General features: G+C 38.9%; 2 protein-coding genes across 4 annotated transcripts; one reads left to right on the top strand and one right to left on the bottom strand.

The window, feature by feature from the left end:
- Positions 1-3579: 3579 nt before the first annotated feature.
- On the bottom strand, positions 3580-13311 carry GLIPR1L2 (GLIPR1 like 2; the record flags this gene model as incomplete). 3 transcript variants are annotated; one of them, XM_083820800.1, is made up of 6 exons in its annotated part: positions 3581-4450; positions 4546-4572; positions 6413-6498; positions 8818-8921; positions 11381-11626; positions 13138-13311. In XM_083820800.1, the coding sequence occupies 6 exons, from the start codon at positions 13309-13311 to the stop codon at positions 4296-4298; spliced, it is 792 nt and encodes a 263-aa protein (XP_083676926.1). In that variant the 3' UTR covers positions 3581-4295. The 3 variants fall into 3 exon arrangements, with proteins under 3 accessions (XP_083676927.1, XP_083676926.1, XP_083676928.1); XM_083820802.1 differs by lacking the exon at positions 13138-13311 and adding an exon at positions 12289-12425; XM_083820801.1 differs by lacking the exon at positions 4546-4572 and having other exon boundaries at positions 3580-4450.
- Positions 13310-20067, top strand: CCDC107 (coiled-coil domain containing 107; the record flags this gene model as incomplete). The annotated part of the gene is made up of 6 exons (XM_083820794.1): positions 13310-13718; positions 14509-14714; positions 15759-15825; positions 17042-17132; positions 18683-18792; positions 19387-20067. The coding sequence occupies 6 exons, from the start codon at positions 13310-13312 to the stop codon at positions 19656-19658; spliced, it is 1155 nt and encodes a 384-aa protein (XP_083676920.1). The 3' UTR covers positions 19659-20067.
- Between the last annotated feature and the right edge of the window lie 723 nt (positions 20068-20790).

Here is a 20790-nt window from a genome sequence, read left to right as displayed (position 1 = left end):
TGGAACGGGTTGCGAAGGGAGGTGGTGGAGTCACCGTCCCTAGGGGTGTTCAAGGAAAGGTTGGACGTGGTGCTTAGGGACATGGTTTAGTGGATGATATTGGTGGTAGGGGGATGGTTGGACCAGATGGTCTTGGAGGTCTTTGCCAACCTTAATGATTCTGTGATTCTCACCAATAAGCAGCCCTCAAAGGCACAATAGGCTTGGACAGAGAGGGATCAGGACAAGATTTGTCTTTGCTTCCTATTTTCTTTTACAATAGTTTCCAGTGCTTTGAAAATCTCCCAGAAAGATCACAGTGTAGTGGGTTTACATGGCAAGGTTTTGGTACTGGGAGGCCATAGGGGTGGCTTCTGTGAGAAGAATCCAGAAGCTGCCCCATGCTAGATAAGGGACCCACTGCTGGCCAGAGACAAGCCAATAAGTGATATTGTTTGCGCCTCTGTGAGAGCAGATTGAAGAAAGGAAAAAAACAAAACAAAACAAACAAACAAACAAACAAACAAAACTGTGGCCTGTGGAGAGGCCCCTGGTGGAGCAGGCTGTCCCCCTGCAGCCCATGGGTCCCACATGGAGCAGATCTCCACGCTGCAGCCCGTGGAGGAGCCCCCGGTGGAGCAGGTGGATGTGGCCTGGAGGAGGCTGCGGCCCATGGAGAGCCCCCGCAGGAGCAGGCCCCGGGGTTACCTGTTCCCCTGTCAGTGGGTGGCTGTGGTTTCATCTGCCTCCAGAACATGTATGTGATGGTCATGACCTCACCTACATCTAATAGATCCACCTGTTACAATTGCCACCTGGTGTGCTGCTACCAGTGCCAAGGTCCCTCATCTAGCAGATGGAGTTTCTATTCTCATCTGCTGTCTTGTTCTATCCCAGAAATGGGGTGTAGGCATTGGCAAGAGTGATGGGGCCCTCACCATTATGGTCAATGGTCCCCTCCCCTCCTTCTAAGCTGAACATAGACAAAGGCTCATCACCTGCTTGTCCCTTAGAAGTTATCTTGACTCTTTGCTAAGCCAGGGCTAACTGACTTCACTGAAAATGCACAGGAAATCTGTAAGAATCTAAAGCTTTTGCTCAGCTAGACTTAACGTAAAAACATGACTATATTACATTGACAAGCAATTCACACTAAAATTATTAGCAACGTAGTAAAATTGCACCATTAATTTAGCAATCCAGTGATCTAGCAGTTTTATATTTGTGCAGCAGAAATGTTCTGCTTGGAGGCTGAAAATTGAGACCTTTTTGAAGCAGAAAAATTTGACCTGTGCAGGATAGTGCAGGTTGTAAGACCATAGAATCATAGAATATCCCGAGTTGGAAGGGACCCACAAAGATCATCGAGTATGAACTCCTGAAGATGCTTTCTTGGAGAAGATGACTCTGGCTCCACCTAGTGATTACGTCTATAATTAAAGTAGAATTGCTGTCTGCCCATAAGCATCTAGAAGTGATGTTTTCATAAAAAAGAATTATAATCCTTCAACCCATAGCATAACTGAGCAGAATTGTAACGCGCTGCTTGCTGACCTCTCTGAACAGTCTGCGGGGATGCCATATGGACCAAAGTACGAGAGGTTGCTAGTTCTTAACCTTGTGGTGCCTACCTCCTGCCAGTCAAGATGGCCCTTTATCACATCTTCTTTGGCCTTCAAGCACAGCCTGTCTCACTCTCTCCTTCCAACCAAAGCATAAGGGACGTGTGATACATCCACCAAAGGCTGTCTCCTCCCTTTGGTGATAGCCCTGCTGAAAACCGAAGGAATGACAAATAGGCAGTGATAATGCTGGGGAAGACAATGGTCTCCTGAGTGATAAGTACTGACGTACATATGCCTGAAGGGAGGGTGAAAGGAAGATGGGGCCAGGCTGTTTTCAGTGATGCCCAGTGACAGGACAAGAGGCAACGGACAGAAATTGAAACACAGGAGACTACACCTGAACATCAGGACAGACTTTTGTCTTGTGAGGGTGCCTGAACATTGGCACAGGCTGCTGAAAGCGGCTGTGAAGTCTTCCTCCTTGGAGATATCAAAAGTCATCTGGACATGGTCCTGGGCAACCTAGGTATCCCTGCTTGGGCAAGGGTGTGGACAAGGTGACCCTCAGAGGTGCCTTCCAACCTCAACCTCTCTGTGATCTTGTCATTCCTTGATGGAGCTGAAGCTCCACTGGCTTGTGCACAATGAGGGATTTTGTATGGTCTCAACAATATAGATACAGGAAGCTTGTTATAGAGTACATGTGTATGCCTAGCTGTGCTGCATCTCTGGTTATCTCTTTATTTAATTTCAAGGTGCTAAATAAGAAGATTCAAAAAATAAGGCTTTTCTGCTGTTCATTGTACGTTCATTTTCTTAGGATAACACCTGAAATAGTTGGTGCATGGCAGTAGCATGAAAATGTGTACATTCAAGAACCACTACAATACTATTGGAATATTACTGAAAAATACTCAGGAATCTCCTGACAGAGGATACAGAAAACCATTACAGTCCACCTCCATGCTGTTTTTAGAAAAATGTGATTTGGAATAAACTACCTTCTCAGCCACACCTAGACTTCCTCCCAAAGACATTAGGGAATTAGGCAGAGAATGGAGCAAAGTATTTTTTGTGTGGACACAAGAACCATCACTGAGGATGGTAACAGCCTATCAGTGTGTGGTTATATCCTTCCAGTGCCTCACAATACTGAGCCTATAGTTACACTAACTCTTCTCGGTAGCAAAGTATAATAGAATACTAGGTCATCCAAGCACATAATTTTGTATTGCAGGTACTAAGCAATCTTTTTCTTACAAAGTTTGAAATTAAGCTTTACAACCATAAGAAGCCATCTAAATAAGGGTTTTATCTTCAGAGACCTAACTTTCAGGTAAAGCAATGGGAAGAGCTGCTGCTCAGGAACTTTCATACTGTGCAATTTTGTATGTAGGAGTTGTCTATTTATGGTCTTAGGTATTAGACTCCCAGATTTGAGAATGTAACCCAAATTTTAAATAAAAAGCTCATATATTAAAAGTCTGTTCTGTGTTTGAGTAATTTTAGAATAGAAAACTTACTGAAGAAATAGCTATCATGTGTGATTAAATTAATCTACAACAGAAGTCTAGCTTATTTTCTTTGAGACTCTTTTATAATATTTTTTTTTTATGCAATCAGTGGAAAACACCAGTATAGATCTAAATAATCAACTGCAATGTTTTAGATCCGAGTTGTCGATCATACACACAAAGAAAGGAAATATAAAATATATTTGTTCCAAAAGATGGAAGATTCCTTTAAGTTCAGATTGAGTTCTGAACATTAAGAAATAGCAGGATTTGACTTTTTTTTGGTCTGTTTTATAATAACGGTGAAACATTACCCAATAATAATGGATTTTAATAGTTATTTTAGCATTTATTAGATAAAACTGATACAATTAAGAAAATCTATTTTATTAAACTGGTAACAAAAACAGCTTCGGATCCTTGTGTAAATATAATTCGCTTTTAATAGAAAGTGAAATTAAAGCATATGAATTAAAGACTTGCTCTCTTGGATACAGAAGAATAAAATCTGTGTTGAATAAAAGGACTTAAGCAGGTTTCCAGAAAAAATAACAGAAAATTTATTATTAAAACTTTAGAACATTTACAGAACAGGGAATACCTTATGCATAAGTAACAGTACAGGTTAAAACAAAGAAAATAAAAAATTTACAAATGAAACACAAGGTTTGGCATTTTATTTTGAAGGAGGAACGATAAATACATTACTGAATAAAAACCAAATTGTACTAACTTGTCAAACATCAAGACTTCTAAAGAACTGTTTCTACAGAACCTTCTCACTATATATTTTAGTCGGAAAATTCTGTCACTCTAGGAAATAGGACTGAATACATAATATGATGTACTTCTTCTCAGCATCTAAATTCAGTAATTGTCACTTCAAATATTGGCTTAGGATGAATCGTAAGTTATTTAACTGATAAGTAATTTTCTCCTTGAATTCCGGGAATATAGTATGCAAATTTGGTAATTAAGTGCAGTTGAATATGTAAATTTGGTAATTAAAAACGATGCCTTGGATCTTATCAGATGCCATCTTTAGCTTAATATTTTCCCAGCATGGGTCTTACCTACAAGTATGTTCAGTTTCATAGCATGTTATCTTTTTATAAACAGCATAAAGTAGTAACAAAATTACTTGAAAAGAAAGCTGTCTTTAAAGTTATGGCAATAAGACTTTTTGCTTAATTCATTAGAGATTATCTTCAGAACGTAGCACGTATTTCAAATACAGTTATGTAGACATATGCATGTTTGTAAAGTGCTTTTTGATAAAATAAACAATTAAAACAACAAGAAACATCAACAATGCTCTCGAAACTATAAGCGTGACACAAGCCTCATCACATATAATTCTGAACTCCCAAGGGGGATGCCATCTTGAGTAATCTATAAATGAACATATAAATATAAGTTTCGTTGGGAATACATACATTTATAGTAAATAAGGAATATATACAACAGTGTGAAATTGTAATACGTACAGATAATTTTATCACGTTCTGCATTTTCTGGAAAAACGAGAAAAACAAAAGAAACAGTTGTACCAGACAGCCAGTATTTCTCTCTCCTTAAATCTTTACTAGTTAGTTAAAACTAACCAATCAGATTTACAATAAAGAGAATTTGACAACCCTGAGAATTTGCACCAATAAACCTTAAAAATAAAAAAGCCAAAATGTTTTGATAAAACCTAAACAGCAATACTTTAAAATACTCCATAAAGATATAATTGCTTGTAATAATAACATTGATAGTAAAAAGCCCCATATAAAAATGAAAATAAAGCCCCATACAGGCCCTTTATTTTCAGTTTGAGCCCCCCTCACCTTTGTGCTTTTTAAAATAACGTATCTATCATTTTAATATCCAAAACATATACATGAGTTAGTACATACTACCAAATACAATTTTATGACTGAGAATAGGAGACAGACTGTTTCCTAAGTGGAGCTTAATCCTGGGATGAAGTATAACCTGACAGTCCATCTACCTGTTCTTCAGATGTGTCTCCTATCTAAAAATTAAGACCTGCAGGATTGCTGAATGCTTTTAAAGCTATACTAACATATACTAAGCAAAGATAATAACTACCTGTTAAACTACAAGCCGTCCTCCCAGTTATTGAATGAAACTTAAAAAATGTATGTCCGAACTCTAGCCACATGAAACTCCCAGCCTGTGACTTCCCACTAGGTGGAAGCTATAGGTCTGGAACCTTCTGAAGAGAGACACATTACTGTCTGTTACTGTTTCACTCTATTAAAACTTGATGCATATTTAGCAATTCATGACTCTAACTTGTTTTCTCATCAATAAAGAGTTAACAGAATTACCCAGTTTAAGGAATAAATACAATTCATTGCCATGGGGGAAATATTTCATAGCTGAAGAATTAACTAAGTTATGTGCTTACTTCTCACACATATATAACTATGTGAGAAAGACAACATGCTTTTGAGAAAAAAAAAAATTACAACTCTGGCATGAATTACAGAAGCAGAACAACTTTCCTGCTGTTACTGTGACCATTTACAAAGTGGTCAGCTATACTCACTACTCACATATAGCATATATACTCATATATCATAGAATCACAGAATCGTTAAGGTTGGAAAAGACCTCCAAGATCATCTGGTCCAATCATCCCCCTACCACCACTGTCACCCACTAAACCATGTCCCTAAGCACCACGTCCAACCTTTCCTTGAACACCCCCAGCGATGGTAACTCCACCACCTCCCTGGGCGACCCGTTCCAACGCCTAATTACTCCTTCTGAGAAGAAATGCCTCCTATCTTCCAACCTAAACCTCCCCTGGTGCAACTTGAGGCCATTCCCTCCCATGTATAGCATCATCTATACTCATTCTCAAATGTAATTTGGGTATGGCTACACAGAATGGTCACAACAGATTCAGTAACTGCAATCTCCATATTTTAATTTTAATACAACTGATTAGTAGCTTTGCAGTCTCTGAAACCTATTAGACTATTCAAGAGTATCTGCTAAATACTACTTGAAAAAGTATGTAGATGCTGATTTCTTTGGTATGACTAATGAAGTCAGCAAAGTATCACAGTGCAAAGTAATACACTTAACTGCAATCATGAGTTATACCTGTCTATAATCAAATGGACACTTCATCATCATCACTGAGACCCAAATTCAGTAACATGAACAATGTATTTGTTCCGTGAATATAAATGGCCCTAGGAATTGTTTACAATTACCTGCAAATTGGACCTGCCAGAGCACCAGCAAGGAGCAAACCGAAGTTTGCAAGTCTTTATCTAATAGGTGGTTCTATTTTTTCCTTACATATTATATTTTACATTTGCTTTTACTTACTACACAATTTATATCTACAGATGTCCCCTTTTGAACATTGGCTGCATGGTACTCCTCCTTTATATGGTCTTCTTGGAAAATTGCCACTATAAAGGAAAAATAAAAGTTTCTATGAGACAGGTTGCCTCATTTTCAAGTAAATCATGTGTTGAAGTAAATACACTGAAAACACGAGTTGCTCACAATTCATTAAAAACCTTGGAATAACTTTGAAATCCTTCTTTTCACTCTCATTATTCTGTCCATGTGGAAGAAAAGAGTCTTAAAAAGATATTATTTTTCTTTCAGACTTTTTATTGAAATTTTACTCTGGCAGATAAATGACTTTAAAACAGAATGTTCTGAACAGAGCCTGGTTTCAACCAAGGTAAAATGAGAAGGGTTTCAGAGTGGAAAATTTTAAAGCTGACACATTCCCAAATAGCTTATAACAAATTATTTAACACCCCCCATCAAAAAAATAAATATATATATATATATATTTGGGCTGTTGAATTATAACCGTTAGAAACAAAACCTTCATTCAGCAAAATGCATGTGAATGTCTAACAGTAAGTAAAAATAGTGGGATCCTTACATGCTTAAGTACTTCATCTCAGTGGAACCTGAATGTTTAAGCACAAAGATTAGCCTGCAGTACTTACTGATGACACATTCTCATAAAAGGTACTTACACGTTTATCTGGGAAAACTGGCAAGACAGAGATCATCATTGTGGATGCCCATACTATACTACCAGGGAAGAGAAGCACAGCATCCCATTTATGCTGTATGGTCTGTTCAAAAAGATGGAGCAATGCTATGCTTATAGCCTAGTCCTGGGAACAAACGGACAGATTGAGATCCCTTACAGGACTGTGGTCTATTGCAATCAGTTTTGTCACCCTCTTCACCTTGACACGACAAGTAATTTTTATCGAAGGAGATCGCTTGCACCAAGACTCGTGTACCCTGTATCATCTATGTTTATATACAGGAGCTAATCTATATACAAGACGTACTGAAATAAGAGTTGGTATGATGTAGCTGAAGAAGGTGGAGGGAAGAAAGTGTTCTCTGGGAAGGTAACTGAGCACTAAGGGTGGTGAGGCATGGAAACAGGTTGCCCAGAGGAGCTGTGGATGCCCCATTCCTGGAGGTGTTCTGGGCCAGGTTGGATGAGGCCCTGGGCAACCTCATCTAGTGGGAGGCACCCCTGCCCATAGCAAGGGGGTCGGAACTGGGTGGTCTTTAAGGGCCCTTCCAACTTAAACCATTGGATGATTCTATGATTTTAGACAGCTACTCAGCTCAGCTATCAGTTGTCAAGAACCCACAGAACAGCATAGGTTATCAACATGACAAGTTGTTACAGGTTAGAAAAGACTCAGCTGACAAGGCTTTACAGACTGCTGTTGATATCAGTTAGTCATTATTCTGAATCAGCAACTGGAAACATTTTTGGTTAAGATTTTAAGAAGAAAACAATAACAAAACTCCATACATCAGCAAGTTTCAAAATAACAATTCAATTACAAGTAGAGATAGAGGTACAGGAAGAGATAAGAGCAAAGCTTAATGAAATGTTTAGTTCAGACTAAGTGAACTCTGGCATAGTGGCCAAGTTTGCTAGAGGAAAAAGTAATTGTCTACAATCTACAAATTTTTTTTTAAATGAAAAACAGACTGCATATGTGCATGCTCAATTATAAAATGTGCATTATCATTAGACTTTTTTTAAACTATCTGCCTCTGTGTTTTCAAGCTCCTACTGCTTTAGGAACAGTACTGGCTGGATGTATTTTTTTTCAGAGTATTGATTTAACTGTAAAATGAGTTAGTGTTTCAGTTAGCAATTTCTTGCATTGATCTTTCAGTGTTTTCTAATGCCTAAATAATACTTGGTACAATTACAGCTATTAAATGGGAAAGAAATGGTAGTATAATTTTATTTTTCTCATTTACACAAAAAGAAAAAGCAACTGATCTAACAAGTGGGCTGCTATCAAGTCATTTCCGAAGATACAAAAAAAAAAGCTGAAACAGCATAAAAAGCTAAACTGCATAAAAAAAAGAGTACAGAACTGCAAGAGGTAATTCCAGCTCCAATTCCAGTTGCTTGCAGCAACTTTCTCATTTCTTCTGGTTCATATTAAAAAAAAAATCAATGAAGTGGAGCACAAGCTAGCGTTTGGGATTTGCTTAAGATTGGCACAGAATGACTTTATCAGTAAAGTTAACAGATTAGAAAAACCAAGCAAATACATATTCTAGCGGTCATGGCTCTCTTGATAACTAAATCAGACAACCATCACTCTCTCTGATGGCATTTACAAGGATAGCAATAAATGAAAATCCCAATTTACTTTCAGTGAACTTTTATTACAATTACTTTCACTTCCTCAATATTTAAAACAGCGACTCACCTTGGTCCATAGTTGCAAACAAAATTTGCTGCATTTCTTATTCCTGCAATTTCTTTACAAAAAACAACAGCACAGCCTAGTTTGTATGAATTGTCCCAAACAACCTAAAAAAAAGTTTAAAAATAAATTAAAAACTACACTCAATGCTAACCTAGTCAAATATCTAGGAAATACCAAGTTGTTTTAAGAGACCGTATATATTACCCTCATTTTGCAACATCTGATCTGTTTTCTCATAAAAAAAAATGCTGGTAGGAAAGCTTTTACATTTTCACACCTCAAGATTATGTGATCTATGCTGCAAGTTTCCAGAATCTTCTACAGAACGATCTCAGTAAGCATCGCTGACTTTACGGTCCCTGTATTCCAAAGAAATTAGAGGCAACTACCTGACAGCTCCTTTACATAGGAGCTTTAAGCACTCATAACTTGGGTGTGCTAGAAATGGTCTACAAGTAAAGGGTAACTTCAAGTCTGAAAGCTTTAGCACTGCACAACTCACACTAAACAGTGTCATCTGCCCAATTTAAGTGAAGATGGTTTACTATCGCTTCCAATTTGAGCATCCTCTGCCTTTTCTTGGGAGATTCTTCCTGTACCTCCTGCATATGACTAACCAAACCGTACCGAATTCAGTTAAGAACTTTTAACTGTATACCTAGAACATCTGGATGATCTGTGTTTTCACTTCTGGAAAGCAAAGACGAAGTGGTTTACTCTCACTTTCTCCCCAGCACGTAAGAGTACAGGTCTCAGACTGACAAAATTAACATCCCCTGAAGTTCCATCTTGTCAATGTTAACGGCTAGAAGTGGTTATGTTAAGAAGACCTAATCTTCCTTAGAAAAGGACTTCAGTGTTTAATGTGATACTACCTGAGTCCCAGATCACGGACTGAGCATTTCAGGGCCCTTGGTTTAACAGTCTAATTTTTGCATGTTTCCGCTGCTTTGAGATTCCTGGATCATGGTTCTCTCGGCAGGTCTACAAAGCCTATCCATTTATGATTTGTAAATTGTACCCGTTTTCAATTTTTTGTCTGAACCTTCCAAGATCATGGTGGCCCCTGGATCATGCAGGGTCTTTGCCCATTGACTTTTTTAAGAAATGTGTACTTTTACATATTCGTTGGTGTTTTACCCACGTAATTTGCTTTTTTTTTTTTTTTTTCCCAGTGATTAGTTTCCTTCATATTCCTGCCTGAAAGGCATGACCATTTTGTTTGTACTTAACCATGTAGAACAAGCAAGAAGCAAACAATCTGAACTGGGGGAAAGTAAGCTTAGAATCCAGTATCACTCCAAGAAAAATATGCAAAAACCTCCAAAATTCTCTGTAGGAAAAGATCAAACAACAAAATTTCAAATGGTAGGATCTACCTTCTTATGTCACTTTTTATAATTTATTGTGCCAGAGAAAAAAATAAAAATACTTTCATGAAATATCACCTAGTTGTAATCTTCTAGAGATTTACTGCCCAATAAAAAGCAAAATGCAAGTTCTCTAGCCTCGCTTTAGAAGATGTAGAAGAATGTAGAAGGCAGAACAAAACATTTCAACTCTCATATTACAAGTCCCTACAACTTCCTGAGGAGGGAGGGAAGTGCCAGTCTCTTCTCCCTTGTAACTGATGGCAGAGCATGTGGGAATGGCACGAAGCTGCACCAGGGGAGGCTCAGACTGGACAAGGAAAAACTTCTTTACTGTGAGGGTGATCCAACACTGGAACAGGCTTCCCAGTGAGGTGGTTGATGCCCCATGCCTGTTGATGTTCCAGAGGCATTTGGAATAATGCTTTCAATAACGTTTTCACTTTTGGTTAGCCCTGAAGAGGTCATGCAATTGTACTAAATGATCTTTGAAGGACTCTTCTAACCGAACTATTCTATTCTATTCTATTCTATTCTATGTTTGGTCATAACTTATACTAGTTTGTTTTTAAATGCTTGTTTTTTAAATACAGCAATAAATAAATCCATTTAAAATATTAAGTGTTCAAAGAAAAGCATTATTTTCTTAACAGAATTGAGTTTGTTGGAATTACCACTGACAGAAATGTATTGCAAATTGCCTCTTTTGTTGCGGATGCTCTTTTTTTTGGTCTTCCTTTCTTACTAGATGTGTAAAGGATACAATTTTCTCCTGTTAACTTTTCTATTACAGAATTCCCAAAGGCATTCTGCAATTACCGTGTTTACTTCTAACAGCAATTCCAAATTTACAGAATTCAGAAGTGTGCAGGTATGCAGTTGGAGAACTTGGAGCAATTATTTTATAGAGTTCATGTAGTACTGATACAATTAAATGAGTAGCGAGGCTTTCAGTGATGACAATCCTACAGGAAAGAATTATAGATTATTATTACAGGATTTTACATAAAAGAGAGTGGACCAGCATAGGGGTAACTTGCGCTATTGCCACTGCTTGAGATTGGCAAAGAAGACAGTAAGCTGCCAGTCACTACAAACCCCATACACAATTCTGTATTAGTTACAGTCTCTGATTTATCTGGTAGGTACTATACAAGAACTGTTCATAGCATTTTACTTAAAATGATTCTTACCTGAGCGTAATGACTGCAAGACCTAGCACATGTGTGCACTGAGAAATTGTAGAATCTGTTCTCATTATACCATGTTCTAATGGCAGTCTGAACATCAAATATTTGATAACTTCCAACCCAAATATTCTCTCCAACAGATGCAAAAGTAGGATGACATTGATATCTCTCACTTAAATATGTGTTATGTTTAAAAAGGCATTTATTTGCCCATGCCCTGGCCGTCCTTGCCAAAGCTGCATCCCAGGTCTGCAAAACATTAAAGTAGAAATAGTTGTGCAATGTCAAGTTACAGGAGAATCTCAAACTGTGAGATAAAACCAGTCAGGTGATAAAGTAGGCACATACAGATCATGATATACCAATGACAGACATTATATATTGGAGTTACATAAACAATGCTTTTGCTTGTTTAAGGCATATACCCATGTTTTGTTTTGATGTTTCCTATGGCAGCACAGAAATAGGAACGTATTTCATTAGGATTTTTTTCACTTCACTGTTGAAAATTAACTTTGTACAAGCACTTGCTAGCACCAAAAAAGATGTTTGGAATGCACTTTTATCTTCAGGTAAGAAATTAGTCATGAAGCATGAAACTTTTGGGGTATTTTTTCTTATTGAACAGATCATTAAGGATTTCCATTATTTACATAAAAGTTAATTCAAAGTAAAAAACGGACACCTCCCCTAGATTCAGATGTAAAAATATTTGATATATTTTTAAGAGATCCTTCAGCAACAAATACTTACTTATCCTACAGTAATGTTTTAAATACACATATGATCATTTTACAAAGTTAGTGTGATAAAATAAATGTTTGTTTGGTCAATAATTCTTTCTGCTAGTTATTATTTCTTTGCAGTCTATCACCAGTCTATAACGTAACTTCTGATTACTTAACAAATACCTTTTTTATTTGTGTTCCACTCATGACTGTTTTTCAGCAGGTTTCCTCTATCCTTCAAGTACCTAGTTTTATGTCTTATATACAAGATCTTGGGTTTCAACGCCTAGGCTGGGCTTTGTACATACGTTTTGGTTCACTCTTCATCTCCACGTGGTTGCCAATACAGTTTTCTCCCTAAAGCCTGTTGCTTTTTCTAACAATGTTTCTAAATCCTTCTTTCTTTTTCTTTTTTTCATCATTTTTTTCTGGTATTTTTTTTTTTTCCCATCATTTTTTTCTGGTTTTCCTATTCCTGAACACTAAGCACAGGCGCAGTGTCTTTAACAATCCTCTTGACCTCCACGGTTATATCCTCCCTACCTGCCATTCTGGCTTCACACCCATGCCTACAAAGATATTATTTGCCATCAGTATCTGTTCCCAAGCCTTCCTCAGAACAGTAACCCTTCAGCTGTCACAGTTTACCCCATTTACCTCTTTTTGCTGCATAGAACTACCCTAAACACCAAACACTCCAATTTTCAGCATCTTCAGTTTTGTTTAACCCTGCCCCAGCGCGGTTTGGTTCAGAAGGAGAGGCAGAGGTTCTCCCTTGCCACCAGGAACCTCCTCCAGCGGCTACTCCAGCCGGAGCTCTTGCTTTGGGCAGACAGCAGAGCCGTCCGCTTCTTCCTAAGGAGAAACTCCTTGGGGGTAACGCCAACCTCGTCACTTCGGCTGTTCTTACCGCACCCTAGCGCTCGATGCCCATCCAGTTCCCACCCCAACCCAGCTTCCTAAAAATCCTTCTCTTCAACGAAACGAGGCGGCGGTTGAGCGCCATCCTCGCCTCCCCGGGCCCTTCCCTACCATGTGCCGCATGTTGCTGGCGGCGGGCAGGACCCTGCGGCGGTATTCGTTGTGGGCCTGCACGCAGTCCCTGACGAAAGCCTTGTCGGCGATGCCGGGGAAGACGGGCTGAATCCAGGCCGCCCCCAGCACCGGCCCCAGGGCCAGCACCGCCGCCCACAGCCCCAGCCCCATGGCTCCGCAGCCGCCCCAACGCTCCGCGCCCCGCGAGGCGCCCGAGCCCTTTCCAGAACCTTCGCGGCCCCCCCCCCCCCCCCAAATCCCTCCGGAGCCGCGCCGAGCCCCCCAACAGCCCCCGCTCCCTGGGGGCGGTGCGGGGGGCCGGCAAGCCGCGCCGAGCCCGCCGGGGGGCGGTGTGGGGCCGGCCGGCGGATCGCAACTCCTCCGGCGTCAGGAAGGCGGCGCGGCCGCGGCCATGGCGCTGTCGCTGCTGCAGCAGGCGGTGGTGTCGGCGGTGCTGGTGCTCTGCGCGCTCCTCGCCGCCCCCAGGATGCTCGGGGGAGGCGGCGGCAGGGCCGGCAGGGCTCCGCGGGGCGCCAGGGCCGGCCCCGGCCCTCACGATCCCCGGGCGCAGCACGGAGGTACCGCGGGCAGCCGCCGGGCCGGCTCCGCCCGGGGGAGCCAGGAGGGAGCCGCCGCGAAATGGCGGGCGGTGGGGGTGCTGGGGGGAGCGGCGTGAGGCGGCTCTTGGGTCTTAGAGCATCGATTTACTGAATGTAGCTGGCGCTCTGTTAGTATAATAATATATATATATATATATAGGGTATATATATGGCTGCAGCGAGTGGGTAGGAGGCGTGGCGTTGCCGGTGGCAGTGGCTCTGACAGGTTACTGACTGAGTTGGAACTTCAGCCAGGACACCAGGTGGGACGTGTGAGCGCCGGGTCTTACCAAATCTGTCCAGTAACGTATTGAAAAGGGCCCAGGATCCTTTCTTTAGGAAAGGTAGCACTGAATGGGCCAGGCTGCTGTTTGCTGTTGCATAACTTTTTCTGGCTGAATATTTGATTTGCGGAAGTACAGCCTGTGGGGGTAGGTATGTAACGCTGAATTTATTGCTCAAACAACCAAAGCAACAATACAGCACGTGCATTTCAATTATTTATTTATTTATTTATTTAAAACTTGTATCTTAAAGGAAGATAGAAACTTAATCCGAGAGTCTTTTCTACCTAGACTTAACTTCACATTCTGTGTACAAAAGAGTATTGTAGGTAACTTTATTTTGATGTAGGGCTGACCACACCATTTAGAAGAGTGAAGAACAAAGGTCATCACAAGAGGGGGGAAAAAAATGCCAGTTGTGAAACTAATTCCACCTTTGATTTCACTTTTTATTTTGTCTTCTTTCTCTCAATTCAATTTTTAAGGTAGTCCTCAGGCAGTTCATCAAGTTCACCTGAATCCAGGAAATTCTGAGAGTCATACTTACCAGAGTATTCAGCAGATGAGAAATGCAATGGAAAAAGAGATAAAGAGTGAGAGGACAAGAGGAAATGGTAGAGACTTAGCATTCACCCTCATGCCGTTGTATGCTCTTGGAGTGGGAGTGTTTGCAGCATACAAATTCCTAAAGGTAAGCCTTAAAGCATTCAGTTATTGAAATTTAGAAAGAAATGTAATCCTTGCTCCCCGCCCCTCCCCCCCAATTCTGCTCCCATGTATATGGCTGTCTGAATGACATCTTGTGCTTGAATTTGAACATAAACCCCTTACTTAAAATTGTAGCATACATGATTCTTCCTGATGAAGAAGGCTTCTGACTTACGTATTTTCAGACACTTGATGAGAGTCTTATGCTTCTCCCCCAGTCTCAAATAAGAATCTAAGAATACAAACAGTGCTGTTACCTGAGGCTGTAACTGAAGTCTCATTAGTGTTTCATTTTTTTTTTCATACTTGAGAATGACCTCAAGTATGGGAAGGAGGTGATTCCTGTAGAATAATAATAGCCTTAGGTTAGCAATTGGATAGAATAATGAGCAGCTGAGACACACACACACCCTGCCAGCCCCTCTTTTAAGGGAGGAAAGGGGGGAATAAATAAAAGTCAAGCTTAAACATGAAAAGCAGGAGAGACAGTGTATCTTCATGTCCATAGTCAGTTTCATATCATCTCCTTTGTGAGAAGAATACAACTGCTTAGCAAGGTGAAGATAAAGGTTGAACAGTTTGGTTCTAATAATCATTGTAATTAGGCTGTATGTAAAATTTAACATCACTAAAAACTGTACTTTGTATATTACAACTCTATACACTTGTGCTTGTGGAACAGAAAAGTAAGTATTTTTATAATAGCGTCTTTATTAGTTTAAGAAAAGGAACTTTATTTCCGAATTAATGGTAGGAGACTGGATCCAGTAATGTAGAAGGTTCCTTCAGTTCATTTTTGTAAACTGGAGATGAAGAAGCAACCGCTTCCTTTATAACTTGTCTGTTATGTTTCTGTTGCTTGAAATCAGAAGTGTTACTTTAATATTGCAAGAAGGCATAGCAGAAATAGTTTCATTGAGTGCAAATGTTTATGGTTCCTATTTACTGTCACTGAATTTGTAAATGTATTTTTATTCTTAATATAAGAATAGTTAACGTAGCCTTTACACAATTTTATTTATCGAAGATGAAGGCACACGAAGAAAATCTCTCTAAGAAGGAAAAAAGCACAGAAGACAAAGCAAAAGAAACTGGTAAGATACCATTTAATATGGAAACATTCACCAGATGTGTATTTCCTACTGAAACAAAGCTACATATTTCAATTAATGCGGTCTAGCTCAACAGGAACAGTCTTTACGGTTACTTAAGTGCTATTAAAAACCTAAAAAAAACACTTTGTTATTCTGTATATTTCAAACGCTCATTAGGTTTGTTTGAAAGCTCCAGATGGTAGTATTCTTTAAAACAGATACACTAGTACATACAGTTCTCTACCTTGTAATGTGTGATGCTTTTGTCACTTGAGACCTGTTGAATTTTTCTTCAATAGAATAGGTTGTTTAAACAGGATATAATACTCTATAAAATTAATAGGATTTTGAACTAGAATATATTAGAATTGAACTGTATTGATAACAGAACTGTATAGATAATTTGATACAAACTTGTATTCCTAGGCCAAATTAGAGATCTGTCAAAACCGTGAAAGGTTTATAGAGGTGACAAAGTAAGAAAGTAAGTAAGTGATGACATCTTACTCTTCATGATACAGAGTGCTCTTGGCTCTCTGATTTAGACTATTCTGGACATGCCAAAAAGTGGGCTTTCCTTTGGAGAAAAAGTTAGGGCACATAGAAGTTATGTTGTTCTCATACTTTTTTTTTGTCCCTTTTATAGACAGTTAATTAAACAATTGTAAGCCTCATTTGGTGTCCCCATATGCCAGATTTCTAATTGGTTTCAACAGTGGTTTGTTACACTGCTTACTTACCACTCCTATGTATTGTGTTTTTCTTTCTTCCACGCTTAATAGCATTTTAGAAAGTTACTCCTCTCAACTGTAGTGCCTGAAGCATTGAATGTAGTTGCAAGGTATGAGTGAACAAATTAATGACAGCGTATCAAGTATGAAGGCACTACTGTTGGCTCAGGAAGTCTTGGAATTAAACAATATCAGAGGCTGGGGAGGTGACAGTAACAGTCTCAATTTCTACCAGCGTATCCTGTTAGACATTACTGGATGAGAAGTATTTCAGTCATACATTGTAAAGCTTCTGTTTTTAAAGCTACAACCTCCTCTTCACATTCTAGAGTTTTATAGAGGAAAAAAAAGCTTCCTGTGTTTTGAACCTGTCCAGCCACTGATATAAAGTAATATCCTTTTGGTATTGTAAATAAACTTCTTAACATAGTGTGTTCCCCTTTGCCCCTCCATCCCTCTTTATTTTATTTTATTTTTTTTGCAAGAACATCAGCTTTTAGAACTGGAGCAGCACCTAGCACAGACAGAGAAAATGTTAAATTCTTTATTGACTCAGTTGGATCCACTGTCAAACTGGTGAGTGATTTGAAAACATTTTAGTTAGTATCATTGTCTATAAATAGAAATTTTCCAAAATGTTAACAAAAAGTTCAAAAAAAGTTTCTTATAGGTAGAGAACATTGTTTAGCAACTGTCTTTAATTGCTTACTATGTTTGTAGCCTTTTACAGGTAGTACCTGTTCTGCCGTTTAGGGCATCTTCTAGAGACATCTCCTGTCTTGTTTACCAACATAAATGCAAAAGCTCAGACGTACGATCAAGTTACTGGGGCTTAACAAGTTAAACTTTAATGTGGGCCGAGGAGAATAATACCAGAAAAATACTTAGGCTCAGCAGTGTTTGAAAAGCCTTGTGAGGATTAGATTTCTGGTGGCAAAATGAATGTCTTCAATATCATTAGAAGATGAAAGTGGTTATCAATGTATAGCTGTTTATTTCTTTTTCTTGAAAGGAACCTGATAAATGAATGTGTGTGTTTCAGGGAACCATAACTAGTCTTTAGTAGTAGTAAACAAGGGAATAAGTAATATATATTACCTCCTTGTATTTTTAAAGATGTTCTTTCCTTAAGAAGGTAGGGCCTTATGCATGTACCACAAATAAAAGTATCCATACTGTACGTTCTGTGTAGACTGACAGCTTTCATGAAACCTAGTTTAAAACATGCAGAATTTCATGATTGTTCCTTAAGTGTTCTTCTGAACTTACTATGTGCTGAGACTATTAAACACTAAATTCACTGACCAATTTGCCTAAGAAATTTCTAGTAGTCCTGGGGACAAGAGCTGATAGAGAGTAAACAAAGCCTAAAGTAAGTGAGAAAAGCCTCTGAACTGAATAGCTCTATATTAGGCATTGTTGTCCTAAAAATAGAATCACTTGGGTGGTGGTTTCTTTCTGTAGTCATTACTAAACCTTGGTAGCCATTGGAGCTCCAGCATTTGAATTCAGCAACTAAATTACTCAGTAGGTGTGTGTGATTACAGAATCACAGAATATCCTGAGTTGGAAGGGACCCACAAGGATCTTTGAGCACAACTCCTCGCTCCACATGGGGCTACCTAAAAATCAATACCGTGTGTCTGAGTGTTGTCCAAATGCTGCTTGAACTCTGGCAGGCTCGGTGCCATGACCAATTCCTTGGGAAACCTGTCCCAGTGCCCGACAACCCTCTCAGTAAAAAAAGACCTTTTCCTAACATCCAAACTGAACCTCCCCTGACGCAGCTTCATGCCATTCCTTTGGGCCCTATCGCTGGCCGCCAGATCCATTCCACGAGGCTGCTCTTCAGCCTCTCATCCCCAGGACTGTACATATATACAGGATTGCCCTGTCCCAGGTGCAGATTATGGCACGTTCTCTTCTTAAACTTCACACAGTTGGTAATTGCCCTGCCCTCTAGGCTGTCAAGATCTTTCTACTTAATGGGAGACATTCTCATTGACCTAAAAGTCTTTGCTAAGTTAAGTATGGCATTTATCTACTAAAAGAAATACTGCAATCCTACGCATTGTTATCAAGCGCTCATTTCCAAGGTTTCAGCTGTTGACATCTCTCTTTTCCAGTGTTAATGCTTTAGCTTGTGAGCAGAAAGATGAAATAATGACACAGATCCAATCAATTAGACGACTGATGAAAGAAAGTGGATTGGATAAATCAGAAAACAAGATGGCAGGTACTTAAATTTTCAGTAGTATAGGTACCCAAGTGGTTTATATTTTAAAAGAATAAACAGATCTTTCTGTAATAATGTTCAGCTCCTGCATCTTTGGTTAAATGTGCATGGAATTAATTTATTCCTGAGGTGTACCATTCTTCCTGATTGAAGTATATCTGATACCACATCTTGATGCATTGGTTTTTTTTTTTTGTAAGAATAAATGCTAAAGTACATTGAACTAGGTCAACTAGCAGTCACATTTTGTTAAAACATGTTTCTTGAATATGAGTTCCTGAGCAGTCTGTTAGTATTGGTCTAACTTCAGTCCAAGGATTTCCAAATGGGGACCTTTGGGGATGCAGGCAATACTTGCATGATTGCATTGAACAGTAAATTGTATTTTTGTTCCCTCTGGAGGCTTCCAAAAGGTGAATAGAGTCCAAGAGAAATCTTCATTGTTAAGAATGGTTCATTAGAAATTTGGGGAATTTCTGCATTAGTTGAGTTTTTAAAATGAAAGAGAAAACCAGAAATGAATATGCTGCTTCTAAACTGCCTCTGAAACTTGGAACCTGTCCAGTAATTGAAACCTTTTTTTGTACATTTAAGATGTCAACCACATTTGTAATGAGAAACTTGAAGATCTCATTCAGTCATTTGCGGAACATCCTCAAGAGAAAGAACTAGATGACAGAGAAGATGACAGTAATGAAGATTTGCATGAGGATGTTGATGATGATTACGAAATAGAAGAGCATGAATTATATGATGAATGTGAAGTACATCGGTTTGAGCCAGATGTGGTAGAAGACCAAGAAATGATAAACAAAAACGTCATAGAATCAGAGATGGGGTTGAGGAGACGTAATAGATATGAGTGAAATCTGCATGTAAAAAATTTACAAAAACTAATGATCTTGTTTTTCCACAATGTTGTATGCACTTTAAACTGTTTCCAATGAAGTTCCTTGCACTGCTGTATGCTTTAAAAAGAGGGGTGAAAACTGCCTGTACTCCTATCTGTAATGGTTCTGTAAGTGGCATCAATAGCAGCAAAGTTTCACTGAGGATGTTTACGTATTTTTTTCTATTTATTTTTTCCTATGAAAATATTTCTGTACTCTGTATATAATGCACTGTAATTATACCTGATGCTTCACTAAAATATCGGAATATCTTGTAATTTAGACTGTAAAGAATAGGTGCTTCGTCAATGTTTTATAACTAGTGAGCTTAGTGCCACTCGAACTGTGACTTGAGTTCATTAAAGAGCATGCACTGTTGAATTCAGCTCTTTGTGGAAAACTTCTGGGGCTGGGGAGGAATGAAAACCCGTGCGGGGTAAGTCTTAGAGTTGTGTTCACAGACAAGTTTCTTCAGTTGGAGAGAAATTTAGCCACAAACACTGTTAAAATAATTCTCCTTTGTCTGTCTCCTCAGGAATGATGTATAGTTTTGTATGTCAATTTAAACCTTACTGCATTACACTGGATAACTTCGTTTATTCCCCAACCATCAGTGGTTAAACTTGGCCGCAGCCTAATAATTGCTGATACCTATTAGTACTAGTGTCCCTCATTCATGCTTATTTTAACACTGTAGACTCTGGCCTTCTGATTCATTGTAATACACTTTTCTTAACACAGTATCAATAGATGTATTACTACGTATCATTCAAGAACTGCAGGGCTTGGGTGTAAATTTTTTTGCGTTAAGTGGCATTTTTAGGTCAGTGTTTAGAAAAGCCTTTTTTTTTTTTTTCCCCTTTGCTACAGTCAGTTCTGTCCAGACCTTAGTTATTTTCTATTCATTTTGTGTTTACTTAGCACACGTGCCTATGAAACTGCCACCCTTCAACAGCAGGAATTACTGAAGAGGTAGGTTTGACTGTAGAATGCTGTTTTTTTTTTTTTTTTTTTTTTAGTGCCTAGCTTTTAAGTAGTATAGTATAATTTCTTAACTTTTTTCATCTTCTTTTTCAAAATTCTTAAAGGAAAATAAAGATTTGTTTCT

This window comes from Anser anser (assembly GCF_964211835.1).
Source record: "Anser anser genome assembly, chromosome: 1".
NCBI lineage: Eukaryota > Metazoa > Chordata > Aves > Anseriformes > Anatidae > Anser > Anser anser.
Note: the sequence above shows the minus strand (reverse complement) of the source record. Positions and strands in the feature narration are given on the sequence as shown.